Consider the following 20268-nt stretch of genomic DNA (forward strand, 5'->3'; position numbering starts at 1 on the left):
TCTCTTTTGCACTGTGCGGGATGACACTTTGATCACGAACACAACTAATTAATAAATACATTTTTTAAGTGCAGCTCAGATCGACGGCTGGTAACCCCTCTCGTTTCATTCCGTTTATTTGTTACTTTCCGGAAGTATAGTTTGATTTTTTGATTTTTTTTAAGTGCACATTTAAGTCGGCAGATTATGTTCTTGTTTAAAAAAAAGGTGTTTTTGAAAGTCAAGAGCACTGTAAAGCAGCGCTGCAGGTTGCGCCCGGCCGGCACTGCCTTTTACCCGCGTCTGGAATATCATCAGGTCCCTCTCTGGAGTTCACCGCCCCTTCTGGGTGTGCCAAGGTTCCCAGGGAGTGCAGTACTTCAAAGGTGATGTCATTATCCCCATGGAATGTTGCCTGCTTGCTACAAGAGGCCAGCGGGCGGTGATCCTTCGCTACACTCGGCCGGAAGTGCGCCGTTGGTAAGCTGAGAAGACAGTCAGCTGCTTCAGTGCCTTCTATCACATGGATTTGTGCATGGACTGTCCTGTCTTTGTAGGTCAGAGACGTACGAAATTGTCCCAAACACTGCAGCGGTTCTTTGGACATCCACGTGTAGTTCTAAGTTAGGCTTTGGGTTCATTGTTTGTACTTAGTCGTGCATATGTAGTTGAGCCAAGCTCCGGTGTCTAAGACGAACTTTGCATCGTGATTTCCCATTTGAATGTGTAACCGTGGGTACTTCTTTAGTCAGTCGGGGTCCGCTACCATGCATACGTACTCATCACTGTCTTGTGATATGGGAGTGAGGGCGTACGAGTCTCTTGAGGATGATCGTCAGGATCGATATGAACCTTGTGACCGTGTGCTGGATCTCAACGAGCTTGTTGAGCAGTCTCTTCTCCCTTGCACCGCCCTCACGTGGTGGCGTGATCCTGTGCTTCTCTTGGTTGGCCCGGATTCCTTGTGACTGGTTTGACACACTGCTTCGAAGTGGTTGTCTTTCCCGCATCAATGGCACTGTTGTCCGATGGCTGGGCAGGGCACCGTGTGGGGGTAGTCCTGGCCACAGCTATAGCATTGCAGCGGTTGTTTCTGATTGTTGCTGCTCTTGTTTCTGCTGCAGGACGAATTTGTGAATTTGTCAGGTTTCCGATGATCCCGTTTACGTCTTGAGTCTGTTTGAGACTGTATTCAGAAGGCTTGTTCACGTTTCTCCGTCTTGCTAGCTTCCATTTTTTTTCGCCTGCGCCTCCGCTTGGTCATTTATTTGTGTAAGCTCCTTGATGTCGTCGAGCGAGTAGTGCTTCTTCAGCAAACGGCGGGGCAGTGATTCAGTCTCGCACCCCTCAATGATCTGTAACCGAAGCGCATCTTCAGTGTTAAAATTGTCAAATTCACAGTAGCGGGCCAAACGCTTGAGGCAAGAAATAAAGTCACCCTTAGATTCATCTTGTTCTTGAGACGCGAGGTTGAAGGTGTAGCGTTCATAGTCCAGGTTTCGCTTGTGAAGAAACTTCCTGTTTAATGCTTCTCTCACATCTGTGTATGACGCAGCATTGGCCGGTGGTAGTTCTTTAATGATTTGTCCGACGTCTTTGCCCACCAAATTTCGCAAAGCGATGAGTTGTTGGTCGGGATCGCTGACTTGTGAACCCTTCATAAAGTCTTCCAAATCTTCTATCCAGCTTTGCCACTTAGGACCCATGCTGTTTCCGGAGGGCAGCATCAGGGGTTCAGGAGGGTGCAGGAAGGATACCCCCATCAGTATCGGTCCGGGCTAGGCAGTTCACGCCGGACCAGGTGGTGCATTTTGCGAGGAGTCAGGTTGTGTAGACATGATGAAGCACAGCTGACTTCACTCTCCACTCCAGTAATCTGCGGCAGCGTCTACAGGGGTTTCGAATTGTGTTTTGGCGGGCACAGAAAGGCTTTTCCTCTTTTGCCGGACTTTAATATGGCCGCCACACTAGTGACCAAGCCCTCTGGTATGGTGTGCCTGACTTCAAAATGGCCACCAAGTGCGAACTCTGCACACCAGCCTCGGTAATGAAACAGTGAGGCTCACCCCAGCTCATGCTCCAGAATGTCCTCCAAAGTCAGACTGCTGGCAGCCTTGGCACTCAGTTCCCCATTGCAGTGGGAACCGCCGCTCGCGCTCCCATCGACGATGAAATGCTCGGTTTAGAGCAGGCACTGCAGCTTGTTGTCGACGTATGCCGAGTATGCAAATTAGAGGGGGGTGTCTCCGCATCCCACCCTCATCGCCAGATTTCAAATTCTTCGCGTGAAATAAGGCACGGACACCAGCTATTGTGAGCACGTCTTTACTCTTTGCCTGTTACTTTCCCAACTCCTCCCCTTCCTCTTCTGGCCATGCCTGACCCTGACGTCACAGGCAGGTCAGGCACAGCGATGCTACACCATGCAGCATGAACGGGCCTGTTTACTGGACATGCTCCGAGCACAGGATCTCGTTTCAGCGCCAGTGGGCACATCGAAGCGGCTGGATCACGGGAGCAGATTGAAGGGATCCATTTACCCATTCATATACCCAGCCCACCTGATCTCCAGGCATCCATCCAGCCCCTGAAAACGCCCACTCGGCCAGGACTGGACTGGGACAAGAAACCGGCCCTGGCACTATAACAAAAGTGCCCCCATGAGCGAATCAGAGAGCTAAAAGCGTGTCCGCGTTTGCAAACAGTTCGATTTCTACTTGACACGCTGTGTAAGGGTTTTGGAATGTATGAAACTGCATGAATTTTAGCTCATTGCAGGCAGTGTTTGTGATAATATCAGGGAAATAAATCAATAGTAAAATCCGGCCCACCAAACCATAAACAGTCACAAAAACCTCCCAAAAACCGGCCTACATGCTGACCTATCAGACCAGCCCCTCGGACACTGTCTGATTGTCCTATTGGCAGGGCCACTGGAATGATGCGATTCTGCCACATCATCTTATGGTTTTTGCCACATAGTTCATCATCTGCTGCATAATCCCCAGATTTTAACAAACAAAAATGCTTCAGGCTCAAACGGATCAACGGTTCTAAAAACGTGTGTTTGTGTGCTCTGGAAGGCCATACACAAAGGTTAAACAGTGCATCTTTCATTGCTTATTTCTGTTTTTGGTTGTTAAATCGGTACCAATGAGGTGAAATATTTGCCCAGACAGTATTACCATGTGTAAAAATCAAAAAATAATGAAGTAAAACTATGAAAAAATGTGCTGCATTATTCAGCTTAACTTGCCTTTTCTTGCCGCATAATTTAGTGCTCCCTTGCTGCATAAATCCAGTGGCCCTGCCTATACAGCAGTCTAACCCGGCACTCAGCCAACCACCGACTCAAACCCATCCATCTACCCACAGACCCACCCAAAGTAATATCTAACGAGCCACCCCCCCCAAACAGCTCTTCATCTTTTTTAATGTACACATTTTCCAAACTGGATGTTGTCAAGAAAGACCTAGCTTAAACATTTAACCCCTTTGATGCGTGTGACGGAGCGGTTCCATCATGCGCGTCGGTCGCGCTGTGCGCATGACGGAACCGCTCCGTCACGGCCCCGTCCGCGCAATGAACCTTCAGCACGGCGCGGTAATCCGCATCGCGCTGAAGGGGTTAAAGGCAACTGCTATGCTTCTGATCTTGCCCTTTATTTTGCTAGCCACTTATGAGTTTAGACCGTCTATTCAGTCCATCAACGCTAAGCCATGTAGTAGAAAACCATGGAACCTTATGCATATCCCAGCAGTTAGTAAGAGGACATCTGTTCTTGTAAAAGTGAAACAAGGGTATAAACGACACTGTCCGCAGAATAAGGGCCAAGTCTCTTTGTCGTCGTCCGCCATCACCTTTAGTGCTGAGGTCGGCTGGCCAATATAGATGACGTCATGAAGAAAATGTGCAAGTAAAGTGAGCAGGATGCATACCCAGTGCAGATACTCTTTAGTAACAGCTATTCTGTAATATAAAAAACAAGCATTGGCAAATCCAACTGCTTGACGGTGCTAATGCATGCAAATACAGGAATTTACACGTGCACAGACAATTGGTGCCATGGCACTGGGTAACCTGCTGCATGGCACCACAAGCTTGATGAATAACAAATTAGACATGGGGCACATAGAATGATGGAGTCTGCACAGGGAAGAGACAAACAGAGACACACTTAGGGGGCCTATTACGATGTCAGTCGGAAAGGCTCGGAACGGAATTCGGATTCTCTGAATCCGGTTCGAAACCTAGGTTTCTGACCGAATCGGATACATTTCCGAACTACCATTTACGATGCAAGGAAACTGTTTGGGCTGTCTGATACGGTTGCGATCGGCATTCGGACAGCCGGAGTCATTCAGAGTTGAATCATACAGCTCAAAGGACACCGTTTCCGAACGAGCGATTACGATGTTTGATTCTAACAGCCGTTCTGAATTAGTCTGCCCGACACGAAACGGCTGTCAGAAAATGACTTTGGGGGCACGTAGCAGGCTCCCCTTCACCCGTAGGTCTCCAGTTAGGGCCGTGGGGGTACCTCAGGGACTCCTCTTTCCAACCATGCACAGTGTGACAGGCATCATGAGGTGTCCGCCACAGAGTGCAAGGTTTTCCCCAGCCACCCCTTTTTTCAATGGGAGCCTGTGTTCTCGTTCGCAACAGAGGCTCCCATTGAAGTCAATGCAAGTCCGACAGAACGATGTTTGGAAGCATCGTAATCAGTCAGTCGGACTCGCAGAACCCGATCCAGTCGGAAACGATTACAAAACCGATTTGATCAGAAGAGGTTCGACCTACATCGTAATCATCCCCATAGTCAGTGCAAATTTGTGCATGCCAGCCATTACATATGCATCAAAGTCAGGCCCATTGGCCTTGCTAGTGCTTGTTGTTGTAGATAGTGAAGGACAGTATGAGAAGATCCTCTCATCCTGAAATGATGCCAGTGAGATGTTGGATGTTTAAGGATGTTTGTTGATGGTTGTGTGGTTGAGTTTGTGACGATGCCTGTTGTTGGTAGTATTTTTTGTGTATGCAGCGATTCACTGTTCTCACCTTAAGGTTATTGAAGGGTTAAATGTTGTGGAGGGAATTTGTTGATCTGCCGTTAAGTACGGGAGTTACGCTGACCTCACCCCTATGTTAAGGATTGGTAGGGTGTTGGGGTGTGAACGGTATTGCCTGTTGGTGTGTTGAGAAGTCCTGGTCTCCATTTATGTCTATGAAGGGCTGGGTGAAGGGTTGTCTGTTAGTGTAACTATAATGCAAGTGCGTAGAGTTAATGACACAACACTGTTCTAGTTTATCTGCCTCACACAGAACACAAGATTGTTTCCATACATTTCTCATTTTTATGGAATTACTAGCGACAGGCTCAAGGAATTTGATTAACACTTTGACTCTTCCTTTCTCCCACAGCATAGAAGGCATATACGCGATGCACAGTTTATTCATTAACTGGGACGTGGAGATGTATTACGCAGCGACAGATACCCCGGCCATAGCCAGGGCCACCAGCCTCAATGATAACCTCGGGCAGATCGAATACATCTTTTCAGATAAAACTGGGACCTTAACTCAGAACATTATGACCTTCAGGAAGTGCTGCATCAATGGACGTGTTTATGGTAATTCCAATTGTAGCATATCTGAAGCAAGGGTGTCTAACCACGGCCCGGGGGGAGCTGGAGCCATGCCACATTTTAAGGATTACCACTAATCATGTAAAAGATGGCCATTTAAATTAAGTGAAGCAAAAGTATCTTCTGTGGATATCCTGAAACCAAGCGTGGAATCGGGGATCAGCCCATCTTAGGCCTCTATTGGATATCCCTGCTCTAAAGTAATCTCGAAAATCGTTGTCCAGCTGTTCCGGCAATGTTTGATTTTCTTTCCTTGAAGACTTGAAGGTGGTTTGAATAAGTGGCATTATACCCTTCTTTGCCATTTAAGTCTCCATGTCTATCATAAAATCATACATTTCCTCTCTCTATAAGTATATATGAAACACATATAGATAGCTAGATAGAGAGATGGATAGATAGATATTTGTAGGTTTGCATACACTATATAGTGCTTAACCCAACCAACTGTAGTTCTCTTCCAGGGGATCCTCACCAAGTACATGAATATTCCCGCCCATGCGTGGGGACCCCAGAAACATTATATACACATATATGTGAAAAACATATATGAAGCTATATATATATATATATATATATATATATAAGTCCAACACCTCCTCCAATTCGGGAAAAAGCACAGCACACTCCGGAATTCGAGGCAAGGACTTTATTGAAATAAAATACGCGTAGTGCAGCCGTCCCATCAAAACGCTAAGGCAGACGCGTTTCAAGCCTCCAATGGCTCTCATCAGAGCCTGTTCCTGGGTATTCGCGCTCTCTGTGATGGACAACGAGGTGCAGGTGAGTTGAAAACCGCTCCCCTATGTGATGTCATTACCTTTTCCTCCAATGGGTAACTCGCGCTTTCAGCCTGCCTGGCTGAAGCATGCTGGTAAATGCAGTCCTGAGGGGTGTCCGTTCAGTAACGGAATCACTCCACCATCAAGTGATGTCCCGAAGTACTGGATCAGGGCCACACTCCAGATCAAGAGTCCTGCAGGATGACCAAAAGCCTTGCACCAGACTCCTTAATCAGGCGAAAATATCTCCTCCTCTCTCCCCAAATGCAGTATATCACACCAAGTAGGCAGTCCAAACTGCACGGGGGGGCTCAGTGTTTTTGCAGTTCGTGCAATAGATCCAAAAGAGTTGCTGGTCTTAACACGGTGCACCAGACCGAGAGGGTGTGCTGTTAGTCAGCGACCTGCTGCTGACAATACATAAGTCCAACACCTCCTCCAATTCGGGAAAAGGAATTCGAAGCAAGGACTTTATTGAAATAAAATGCGCGTAGTGCAGCCGTCCCATCAAAACGCTAAGGCAGACGCGTTTCAAGCCTCCAATGGCTCTCATCAATGCCTGTTCCTGGGTATTCGCGCTCTCTGTGATGGTCAACGAGGTGCAGGTGAGTTGAAAACCGCTCCCCTATGTGATGTCATTACCTTTTCCTCCAATGGGTAACTCGCGCTTTCAGCCTGCCTGAAGCATGCTGGTATATCCTGAAACCAAGCGTGGAATCGGGGATCAGCCCATCTTAGGCCTCTATTGGATATCCCTGCTCTAAAGTAATCTCGAAAATCGTTGTCCAGCTGTTCCGGCAATGTTTGATTTTCTTTCCTTGAAGACTTGAAGGTGGTTTGAATAAGTGGCATTATACCCTTCTTTGCCATTTAAGTCTCCATGTCTATCATAAAATCATACATTTCCTCTCTCTATAAGTATATATGAAACACATATAGATAGCTAGATAGCTAGATAGAGAGATGGATAGATAGATATTTGTAGGTGTGCATACACTATATAGTGCTTAACCCAACCAACTGTAGTTCTCTTCCAGAGGATCCTCACCAAGCACATGAATATTCCCGCCCATGCGTGGGGACCTCAAACATTATATACACATATATGTAAAAAACATATATGAAGCTATATATATATATATATATATATATTATCTACTGGCGGTCGCCAGTAGATAGTTATAGTTAGGACCCTGTTTCCATAGGAAATCCGCAACATTCTATTTGGAATAACTTTGGCGCCGGTCGACGAATCCTCGCAAAATTTTCAAAACTAATGGGGCGCTATGCTCCGCTCCTACCCTGAAAGTCTCGGGGTGATTCGTCAAGCGGGGGCTGAGAAAAAAGGGGGGTCCCAAAACGCGTTTTCCCCATGCATTTTTCCATAGGACCTTTAGACACAGCTACAGCCCGAAAGGCTGAACAGAATTACTTGAAATTTGTCAGAGAGGTAGTCCGCAGGTCAAGGAAGTGCCTTTTGTAGGTCTGGTGTAAATCTGTTCAGTAGTTTCAGAGAAAATAGCATTTAAATCAATATATATATCTGTAAGCGCGCTCCGTGCTTACCGTACGCGTACGGTGACGTGCGCGAGCGCGATTCTGATTGGTTGTTAGATCAAAGTAAACATTCGAATCGGTCGAAACCAGGAAGTATCGGCCGCCATATTCTGTCTCTCGCACTGAAAAACAAAGGTTGATAACATGAAAAGGGGGCAACGAAGAGAGTTGCAGACCCCCTAGCGTTCGTCAGGGGGTTCACAAAGGACCAAAAAGTATGAAAAATAAATTTAATAATTTTAAAAAAAAATCACGGAGTGCGCTTACGGTAAGCTTACCGTACGCGTACGGTAAAAAAAATAAAAAAATAAAAAAAATTAACAATCACATTTAATATATAAATCTAAGGACCCCCAAGGGAGAAAAAAACAATTGATATTTTGTAAAAAATGGCGTGGCGTGCACGGTACGAAGCGCGCAAGGTGGGCACTCGGTGCGCGAAGCGCCCCGAGTGCCCACAGCGAAGCGCACCGTGCGCTCAAAAATTAACAATAAATAGATAACTTAGCATTTAAAAAACCGTACAAATTGACTGAAAAAACCATAGGTTTCACACACGTTATAGTTCGGAATTAGCATTTAAAAAACCTTGCAAATTCACTTAAAAAACCATAGGTTTCACACAAGTTATAGTTAGCTGTACATTTCACTCGTAAAAAACCAATGAATTTCCACGTTATAGTTAGATCAGGTAACTATAACTTGCGCGACCGCAATCCACTGCTGATGACGTCACATAGTACATCACTCATGATATGGTCAGTGACATCACTCATGACATCAATGATGACATCTGAAATTACACATTGTGGATTGCGGTCGCGCAAGTTATAGTTACCTGATCTAACTATAACGTGGAATTTCATTGGTTTTTTACGAGTGAAATGTACAGCTAACTATAACTTGTGTGAAACCTATGGTTTTTTAAGTGAATATATATATATATATCCACCAAAATTCCCTCCAGCCGGAAAGAAAACGGGATGCACTCTTTACAACCTTTTATGCGCTTTATTTTCTTTGTAAATTCACTGCATGGGGTACAGGCAAAGGCTGATCTACGCGTTTCGGTATTCCTGATACCTTGCTCACGATCAACTGTTTGTTTAGTCCCGCCCTTTTTAAGTTCAATTGAATTTTGGTGGATTTAAAGCGGTGTGGTTCAACCGCAGGGATTTGCACCCACGAGGAGCGCTGCAATCACCCGGTAACTGGGAACCAGTGGAGTGTATATATATATATATATATATATATATATATATATATATATATTACCTACTGGCGGTCGCCAGTAGGTAGTTATAGTTAGGACCACGTTTCCATAGGAAAACCTCAACATTCTATTTTGAATAACTTTGGCGCCGGTCGACGAATCCTCGCGAATTTCTCAAAATAGGTGGGGCGCTACGCTCCGCTCCTACCCTGAAAGTCTCGGGGGGATTCGTCAAGCGGGGGCTGAGATAAAAGGGGGGTCCCAAAACGCGTTTTTCCCATGCATTTTTCCATAGGACCTTTAGAACGAGCTACAGCCCGAACGGCTGAACAGAATTACTAGAAATTTGGCAGAGAGGTAGTCCCTAGGTCAAGGAAGTGCCTTTTGTAGGTTTGGTGTAAATCTGTTCAGTAGATTCTGAGAAAATAGCCTTTAAATCAATATATATATCTGAGCCCGCTTACGGTACGCTTACCGTACGCTTACCGTACGCTTACCGTAAGCTATAGTTACCGAGTTATAGTTATCTGAACTAACTATAACGGGGGAATTTCATTGGTTTTTTACGAGTGAAATATCCACCTAACTATAACATGCGTGAAACCTATGGTTTTTTAAGTGAATATATATATATATATATATCCAACAGGTAATGCTCACTAGGCGTGGCTGAATCGTTGAAGCCTCACACCAAGAGATCACAGACACGGACCAGTTTTTCTTAGTGCAAATTTATTCGCTTGCTCGCAGAATAGTCGCCATAACGTTTCGGCTCCCCAGGAGCCTTGTTCACATGACAACAAATACAATCAATCTACTTCCTTAAATAGGAAGGCAAGAGCTCTACACGTGGTATGGGTCAGCATAGACAAAGACAACAGACTTTGATAGATTAAGGTTTCGAACGCTGCCAACTTAATGCATACTTCATATCGTGCTTTGAAATTACCCGAAGGTTTGGCAAAGTCTAAAATTACATGGAAAACCACTGTAATACAAATAAATTATAAAGCAACACATTGAATTAGTTTGCTGAGTTATGCAGTAATTAACATTGGCAATGAGCGCTGAAAAGGTCAAATCTATCTTATATTGACATGAAAACCTTGTAATTTCCGTATCAATCATGAATCGTGGGTTAAATCCCTATGTATTTATCTTGTAGTCTGTATTATTGTTACTAATGGGATGAATCCCCCTATGCTCTATGATAAGTTGCTCTTGCCCATTGTACACTGCAGATCCCTGCAGTGTGCGAAAGTGAGGAAATGTATATAGTGCAAATAACGCCAATAAATAAACACATCATCAAATAATTTAACATTGCATCAAAGACATATAGTGAAACTCATCTAAAATTCATATATGAAAATGCGAACGTTAAAAGCATTAATGATAAAAAGTCACGATTGTTGCGGCAGTGCGAAGCATGTAAAACAAATTAACGAGATCAGCTGATTAATCCCAGTTGCCTTTCTCATTTAAGACATCCACATTGTTAATACTTGGCAAATTTCAACATTCAAGCTGATGTACGATATGGTATATCCTGTGGCTAGGTATCCTGTAGCTCTCCAGTGTTCTGGGACCAGAGCCTCAAATGCTGCCTATCAAATTCAGGTCCACCTCTATGTGTATGAAACGGGGTGATATATCGCTGCTCGTATATGTCCTACCTCATCTTATTAATACCCACCCAAGTAATTTTGGCATTATTGTTAATCGGGTCGTATGATGTGCAATACTGAATGGTACCTCCTAACCAAGAAGTGGAGAGGCGAATGTGTATTGTCTAGCCTTATTTGAATGTATATCATATTGGTGATGTAAACAATATCACTGATAATAAATACTTTGGTGATAAAACTATAAATAGAATATAAAAAGGTTAACATTGTTATCCCACTACAATAAAAACCTTTGATAAAATCCATATGTTTTGAAAGGCTAGAACACAGCAATTAAATACACATGTACAAAGCATCATCATTATTGTCATCCAGTACGTTGATGGTGGGTAAAATATATGGGCAGTGGCACCTAATATAAAATCGTATGTAAATCCTCAGTAACGTTAAGACCTCCTGGCGATTTAGAGTCTAGTTGAAGTATATATTTTGTTTCTAACCGCCTCAACTTCGCCTCCCTGTTGCCTCCTCGTCGACTAGCTGGTACTGCATCTATGACAAAGAAGGACAGGTCTTTACTATTACTGCGGTGTGCCTCCTTGAAATGGCGTGCCACCGGGTAGGTATTGTCCTGGTTAACAATAGCCCTAAGATGCTGTAGGATACGTTTGTGTACCTCCAATTTGGTACTGCCTACATATCTGAGTGGACAAGAGCATTGGAGCACATACACAGCGTATTCTGTTTTGCACGTTAAAAGCTTCTCAATGCGATGTTTCTTGTCACTAAAACCATCAATATATTCTTTGGTGTTGATCCCATGCGTACACGCTTTGCAAGTTTTACATTTAAAAAAACCCCCATTGGTTTGAAGCCAGCTGGTCTTTTCCATAACTTCAGGGTTGGTATCAACTATGTGGTCTTTCATGGAGGGTGCCCTGCTAAAAGTTACAGTCGCTTTTCGTGGTAGGGTAGGACCCAAAATGGGGTCACTGAGTAAGATGGGCCAATTTTGATTGAAAATCCGATACAGTTCTTTATGTTGTTTATTAAAACCTGTTATAATTCTGAAATCATATGTTTGTTTCTGTGTTGCTTGTATTGCTGTATCACTATTGATCGTGTGGTCATATTTGTCGAGTAAATCTATTCTGGGTCTACTGCGGGATTTACTAATGGCCCTGTCAATTATTTTCTCTGAATAGCCACGTTGTAAGAATCTCAATTTGCTAGCTCCTTGTGCCTCTTCTAACACCATCTCATTGCTACAAACCCTACGAAGTCGTAGCATCTCACCGTATGGTATACTACTGATGAGGTGCTGTGGGTGAGCACTAGTGGCATGTAGTATTGTGTTACCTGCGGTCTCTTTTCTGAAAAGTTTGGTTTCAATGGCACCATTAGAGATATATACCTCGGTGTCCAAAAAAGTAACACTGCTCTGGCTCATGCTGGCTGTAAAGCTGAGATTGAGGTTATTGTTGTTGATGGACATAACAAATTCCTCAGCCGTTTCCTTGCTCCCGCCCCACACCACAAACAGATCATCTATGTACCGATACCAAGCTACCACAAGGGAATCCATTGTAACACCATGTTGAGTCTTGAGGACCAGCTCCTCCCAAGCCCCCATATGTAAACAGGCGTAGCTTGGAGAGAAGCTGGCCCCCATGGCTACTCCCTGTAGTTGCCGGTACACCAAATTGTTAAACATGAACACATTGTTATGGAGGCAAATTTTTAACATTTCCATCAGCATGTTAGTATGGTCTGTGAAATGTTGCTCAAAAATTAACAATAAATAGATAACTTAGCATTTAAAAAACCGTACAAATTGACTGAAAAAACCATAGGTTTCACACACGTTATAGTTCGGAATTAGCATTTAAAAAACCTTGCAAATTCACTTAAAAAACCATAGGTTTCACACAAGTTATAGTTAGCTGTACATTTCACTCGTAAAAAACCAATGAATTTCCACGTTATAGTTAGATCAGGTAACTATAACTTGCGCGACCGCAATCCACTGCTGATGACGTCACATAGTACATCACTCATGACATGGTCAGTGACATCACTCATGACATCAATGATGACATCTGAAATTACACATTGTGGATTGCGGTCGCGCAAGTTATAGTTACCTGATCTAACTATAACGTGGAATTTCATTGGTTTTTTACGAGTGAAATGTACAGCTAACTATAACTTGTGTGAAACCTATGGTTTTTTAAGTGAATATATATATATATATCCACCAAAATTCCCTCCAGCCGGAAAGAAAACGGGATGCACTCTTTACAACCTTTTATGCGCTTTATTTTCTTTGTAAATTCACTGCATGGGGTACAGGCAAAGGCTGATCTACGCGTTTCGGTATTCCTGATACCTTGCTCACGATCAACTGTTTGTTTAGTCCCGCCCTTTTTAAGTTCAATTGAATTTTGGTGGATTTAAAGCGGTGTGGTTCAACCGCAGGGATTTGCACCCACGAGGAGCGCTGCAATCACCCGGTAACTGGGAACCAGTGGAGTGTATATATATATATATATATATATATATATATATATATATATATATATATATATATATATATATATATATATCAAAGAAACTTCCCAAACTTCCCAAATGTGCAGTCTCGCACAACGAAAGGAACGGACAACTTCAATCGCCAGTGCTTGGAAATGGTGTTTATTCAAAAAAGGTTACGTGCCTAGTCCATGTATATATATATATTGTACACATCTCCCAGTGTCCCAGGAAAAAACGGGCCGCATTCCTCACAGGTTGTATATGTGATTCTTAATTTATTCTTCCATTATTATCAATTCTTTTGCTTGTTACCAGACGACAAATTTCCTACGCGTTTCGGCATTACAAATGCCTTGTTCACGGTAAATTCAAATGCTCGTTTTCTTTTTTTTTTTAACTATTACAATTTGATTACATCATATCCTTTCCGCCCATCTTGCCCCACAACATTTTGGGATATGTTGTTTGTGTGCCAAAACCTATAGTTTTCTCAACCTTGTTTGTGAAATCGTGGACTGGATTATTAACTTGCTCAAATTACTGGAAGCATGCCTTTAAATCTATACATTCTTACTTAATGATGTTCAATGGTTTAACTTATGTGAGAATGAACAACTAAGCTACATTTTTGTAATGTTTAACACATATATATCTGCTAGCAGGGCTCTCAAATAAATAATAATGATAAAATTCACTTTTTTAATTCATGTGCTTTTTCAAGTCTTATGTTCTTATCGGATTCTTCAAATTATCACTTATTAATTCCATGACTATTATTATAAGTCTGATTTTTCTTCTTTTTCTCTTCTTAGGGGCCCCTTATTTTTTATTTTTTTATACATATATTTGTATACAGCTTTATTCATTTTGTATACATATTGTTCATTTTCTTTTAAAAAACTTTCACAGATGAATATAGAGTTCCTCCGATTGGTTCAATCCGAAGGGAGTTATGCTTCTCATATTTAGGATGTTCCTGGACTCTTTTTGACTAAGGGTTTTCTCCCTGTTACCTCCTCTTATATGGGGTGGTACCATTTCTATTCCATAGAACTTGAGGCTTTGCCAATCACTGTTTTGAGCAATCGCCATATGCTTTGCCACTGCGTTGCTTTTGTCTTTGTTTGTCGTTGCACGTACGTGCTCTAAGATTCGTTTCTTTAACTCACACGTGGTGCTCCCAACATATTTGAGTGCACAAGGGCACTCAATTATGTAAATTGTATATTTGCTTTTACATGTGATCAGTTCACATATCTTCCGACATTTTTTGTTTGCCATTTGAAGTTCCGTCATTGGTTTCGCAATTTTGCAGACCTTACAGTTAAAACATTTTACAAAGCCTTTTGTCTGTAGCCAGGATTCTTTTTGATCTTTTCCATTGAAATGGCTATGCATCAGATGATCTTTTAGACTCTTGGCTCTGCGATAGGTTACAATTGGATGGTTTCCCATAATTTTCGATAACGTGCTATCCAACTGTAAAATTTTCCAATTTTTTCTCAGTATTGATGTAACTGCTTTTGAATCGATTAATCTGATCTTTCTCTCCATTGGTGGAAGTTTTAGTTTAAGACAATCATCTATAGTTTTTTCATTGGCACGAGTCCATCCTTTGATGACATTCATATTGTATTTTCTGTTTTTAAATCTCTTTTTAGCGATGTCACTGTGTTTTGTCCATTCCGTATCTTCACTGCAAATCCTTCGATTACAAAGGAATTCACCATAAGGTATGCATAATGCTACAAGAATTCCCTTTGCACACATATACTCATTCAACACGAAGCAGTGAAGAAAACAAAGAGCATTTGAACTGCTTTAATGTGCAGTGGAAAACATAATCCTGCAAAGAGGAATGACAGCATTGCCAGCTCACAGACTGCATTTCAGAAACACTCAGGGTAAAAAGCTGAAAAGCTAACCTCATAAAAACAGATAGGAATAAACTGGCACCATGCCTTTAAGGCAGCCATGACCCCTAGCTTCCCATCCTGCCTCAGGGGTGACAGTTAGGTCAGTTGTTCTTTCCGGCTCCTTCTGTCAAGGTTACTTCAGCTCCTTGGTTTTTCTGATTTCGATCAGAAAATATCTACACATTTTTTGTCAAAACCTACTTACTTCGACATCTTTTGGCTTTTAAAGTAGATTCCTACTTTTTTTGAGAGAGTTAAGCATATTTTTTCTCTCAGAAATGCCATCTCTCTTTGACTCTTGCCCCTCCTGTGGCAAAAAGAAGGCTAGATCAGACTCCCATTCTGTCTGTATCCTTTGCCTTCCTGAGGATCATGATCCTAAGACTTGCCAACATTGTCAGTCCCTGTCCAGGTGTTCTCTGAAAGACAGATAGAGGATTCATCTTTATGGGCTGGCTGAGAAGGGAAAAACTCATTCTAGAGGCAGGTCTCCGGTGAAGAAGAAGAAGGAGAGAGCAAGATCTTCATCCAGAAGTAAAGTTCCAGTTTGCTTTCCTTCAGCATCGGGATCGGCGCTGAAAATACCTTCACCGGCAGCAAAAACATCAACAAAAAGACCATCGACGGCGGGCACGCCGTCGAGAGAACACCGGTCGTCGACAAAGACTGCAGGTACGTCACGAAGTCCGCCGTCGTCAACCAGGCGGCGATCGATGTCGAGGAGTTGATCTTGGTTGGTGTGGGCTCGCACAAGGTCGAGAGTTGGATCTCCATTGTCGCCACCAATACGGCGTTCGACATGGAGACATGCTCCGCCATCGCCAATAGAGCGGTGATCGGCGTCGAAGCAGGCACCTCCGTTGCCGTCAATCAGGCGGCGGTCAATGTTGAGGCAAGCCTCGTCGTTGCCAGTGGAACGACGATCGGCGTCAAAACAGGCATCTCCGTTGCCATCAACCAGGCGACGGTCAACGTCGAGATAGGCCTCGTCGTCGCCAGGTGCAAGACATTCGACGTCAAAGTGGACTCCTCTGTTGTCTTCGACCAGGCGGCATTCAAAGTCGAGGACCAAATCTCCATCGTCGGCGAAGAAAGATTCGTCATCAGTACCCAGGATAAAGTATTCCAGATGGCGTTCGACGTCGAGACGGCGGTCTCTGTCAACGTCAAGGAAGAGCACGACGTCAAAGAAGGAGTTCTCCATCGGTTCACACTTCTTTAGCTTCTCCAAGACGCTCCGCAACGAGGACGAGGTCAGTGTGGTCGATGGCTTCAACGTCAGGACATTCGATGTCGAAGTGCAAAGAGGTCGACGTCGAGGAGAAGATCCCCCTTGAAAGACTCACCGGTGCTGGTCACATATAGTCGTTCGACGTCGAGGCACTCACCATCGACGTCGCATCGCTCCTCTAGACGCCACTCAGCCTCCAGAGACCACAGGGAGTCATCGCCTTCAGTTGCGAGCTCTCCTCAAGTGATTTTAACGAGAAGCTCTTCTTTTCCATCTCCAGAGGCACAACAATCACCTAGACCAACGTCTCCATGAAGGCAGAGGTCTCCTTCAGTCCATCTGTCACCAAGATGGCTCCTACCTGTCAGCCGTAGGCAGAAAGATATTTCTGGTCAATGGACTATTCCAGTCCACTACACAGATCCCCGTTGGAACGATTAGTACAGGAGGTGGACAGATTACCTGTTACTCGGACCAGGGATCGCCAGGACAAATCTCCGGAGCATAGATCAACTCATGCTCATCGGAAGAGAACAAGAACACTGTCTTGGTCTTCTTCTTCAACTCACTGTTCGAAAAGGGACTATTCACCTACCCTTACGAACAGCCCACCCTCTAGAGTGTCACCTGTCGATGACATCAATACATTTCATGATGTCCTCACTAGAGGAGCACAAAAGCTGAACATAGATATGTCAGTGCCGCAAGCTTCCTCCTCTATCATCTTCGAGCCTCCCCATCAACGGTCTATGTCTAGGCCTTTACTCCTACTGATTCCTGGTCTTCTCGAACCAGTGATGGACATTTTTCTCACCCCATCCTCGATTAAAGCTGCCCCAGAGAGGATTCAGAAAAAATATAAGCCGGCAGCATAGGAGCCTTTGTTTTTAAAGTCAGATCCTCCATCGGACTCTGTGATCATCGCGGCAGCAAAGAAAACCCATACCGTCACTTCTTTGTCCTCTATCCCTCCAGACAAGGAGAGTCGAGCTCAGGATTCTTGGGGTAGAAAGGTATGCGGATACGCAGCATCCTTCTTGAAAGTATCAAGCGCTGCAGCCCTGTTGGGCCGTTACGACAGTTCTTTATGGGATTCTTTGGAGCGTTTTAAGAAAAAGCTGCCAAAAGAGGACAGACAGGATTTTGCAGAGATTCTCCAAGAAGGTGCGCTGGTTTCTAATCAGGTGATTAGTACTGCAGCGGATGGGGCTTCTCTGGCTGCCCATTCATATGCACACGCCATTTGTGCATGAAGGTCTTCATGGCTGCACTTAACAGCTTTAAAGCCAGAGTCTCAACATCGGATTTTAAATCTTCCATTCTCCGTAACATCGCTTTTTGGTTTCCACACCAATGACGAAATGGCTAGGATGAAGGCTGAGCTGGATACGCTGAAGGCGGTGGGCCTGGAAAAGAAAAAAGAATTCAGACGAAGATGCAGGCCTTACAATCGCAAGAACTACCATCAGAGGGTTCAAACCCCTCAATGGCAGCAGAGGCAGAACCAGCAATCCAGGTCTCAGTTCCAAGGCCGTAGATCCTCCAGAGGCAGAGGAGGACAACATCAACAATCCTGTGGCTCAGCCAAGACTCCAGGGAAACAGTGATCTTCTGCTTCCTCTAGCGCCGTTGCCCACTCCAACGGGAGGAAGTATTTCGTATCACGTGGCAGAGTGGCGCAAAATAACAAAAGATCAGTGGGTGCTAAATATACTGAATAATGGATACACACTTTGTTTCAGTGTACCACCAAAGAACATTCCTCCAGTAAAGTCACACCCCCACCAACTAAAATTACTACGTCAGGAGGTGTCTGTCCTCCTCCAGAAATTGGCCATAGAAGAGGTTCCTCTCAAACAAAGGAGCCTAGGAGGTTAAAGGGTAGGAAGCCCCCCTCTCAAGACCATGTAACACAACAAGACCTACCCCGAAAAGAATTTTTTAATTAAAATTTGTATAGTGTCTAGGTACTCAATATTTGTAGTGCCTGCCTCACTATCACTCACTGGTGTTTCTGCCACATAAAAGTGAAAAAGTTGTTGTTAAACACTGCCTGCGTGAAAAGTCACAGGGTGTAGCAACAACAACACGACCCTCAATGTCAAAGTGTTTCCCTACACTGTGGTGCTGTAAAAACCTGCTAATAATCAGGCCAAGACTCAAGAAGGTAAAAAAGGTGTGATAGGACGGCAGCGCCTCACGGAAGCAGCCCCAACGAGGTTTATGTAGACAGGTACTCGCCTACTACCTCCTGTTGTCATCATCGGTCACTGCCGCCCAAACAGAAACAGTAAAGTAGGAAAATGATAAAGAACACTAGAACCCTCGTGTTAGTCCTAATGACTAGTGTCTACGGGGCAAACTATATAGTGAAATGTATCTGATAATCTAAAGAAAAGAGGAAGTGTCGACCCAACTGTTGGTGAATTGAGTCTGATCAGGACTCAAGTCACTCAAATTAAAACCGAGCAGCACTACACTGGCTATATAGTACTTTATTCTAAGCTGTGTCGCCGCTCATTAAAACCGACATGTTTCGTTGCCCGTTCAATTTACCGGCAACTTCATCAGGGCTTGGGTCGACTGGTCTCTCTGCAACGCTAGTGTAGACCAGCGATTACTTTTAGTCAGCACCGTCAAAGTGGCTGTCTTTCAGCATACCTGCACCTTCAGTGTGTAAGTATCTGTAGTGTTTTTCAAAGACCCTTTGGCTGTTTCTTCCAAGGCTGCGGAACTGCGTTTCTCGTTAGCCTGTGCGCCGGGACTCGATGAGTCAAGTCCCGGCGCACAGTCTAACGAGAAACGCAGTTCCGCAGCCTTGGAAGAAACAGCCAAAGGGTCTTTGAAAAACACTACAGATACTTACACACTGAAGGTGCAGGTATGCTGAAAGACAGCCACTTTGACGGTGCTGACTAAAAGTAATCGCTGGTCTACACTAGCGTTGCAGAGAGACCAGTCGACCCAAGCCCTGATGAAGTTGCCGGTAAATTGAACGGGCAACGAAACATGTCGGTTTTAATGAGCGGCGACACAGCTTAGAATAAAGTACTATATAGCCAGTGTAGTGCTGCTCGGTTTTAATTTGAGTGACTTGAGTCCTGATCAGACTCAATTCACCAACAGTTGGGTCGACACTTCCTCTTTTCTTTAGATTATCAGATACATTTCACTATATAGTTTGCCCCGTAGACACTAGTCATTAGGACTAACACGAGGGTTCTAGTGTTCTTTATCATTTTCCTACTTTACTGTTTCTGTTTGGGCGGCAGTGACCGATGATGACAACAGGAGGTAGTAGGCGAGTACCTGTCTACATAAACCTCGTTGGGGCTGCTTCCGTGAGGCGCTGCCGTCCTATCAAACCTTTTTTACCTTCTTGAGTCTTGGCCTGATTATTAGCAGGTTTTTACAGCACCACAGTGTAGGGAAACACTTTGACATTGAGGGTCGTGTTGTTGTTGCTACACCCTGTGACTTTTCACGCAGGCAGTGTTTAACAACAACTTTTTCACTTTTATGTGGCAGAAACACCAGTGAGTGATAGTGAGGCAGGTACTACAAATATTGAGTACCTAGACACTATACAAATTTTAATTAAAAAATTCTTTTCGGGGTAGGTCTTGTTGTGTTACATAGAAGAGGTTCCGCCTGCTCAAAGAGGAAAAGGAGTCTATTCCAGGTATTTTCTGGTGCCAAAGAAATACCAAGCACACAAATTGAGACCTATCCTGGATCTGCGATCTCTGAAAAAGGTCATTCGGAGGGAGAAGTTTCGCAT

The 20268-nt window shown here is 44.0% G+C and overlaps 1 protein-coding gene across 2 annotated transcripts in view; it reads left to right on the forward strand.

Annotated features, from left to right (window-relative positions):
- Positions 1-20268, forward strand: part of LOC146772463 (phospholipid-transporting ATPase IK-like) — a 520789-nt gene that overhangs the window by 258710 nt on the left and 241811 nt on the right. For both annotated transcript variants that reach the window (XM_085638338.1, XM_085638339.1), the window contains exon 13: positions 5402-5610. In XM_085638338.1, coding sequence (XP_085494464.1) covers positions 5402-5610 — 209 coding nt within the window. The remainder of the gene's footprint in view (positions 1-5401; positions 5611-20268) is intronic.

The sequence above is a fragment of the Triturus cristatus genome, chromosome 12 (assembly GCF_964204655.1).
Source record: "Triturus cristatus chromosome 12, aTriCri1.1, whole genome shotgun sequence".
In the NCBI taxonomy this organism is placed as follows: domain Eukaryota; kingdom Metazoa; phylum Chordata; class Amphibia; order Caudata; family Salamandridae; genus Triturus; species Triturus cristatus.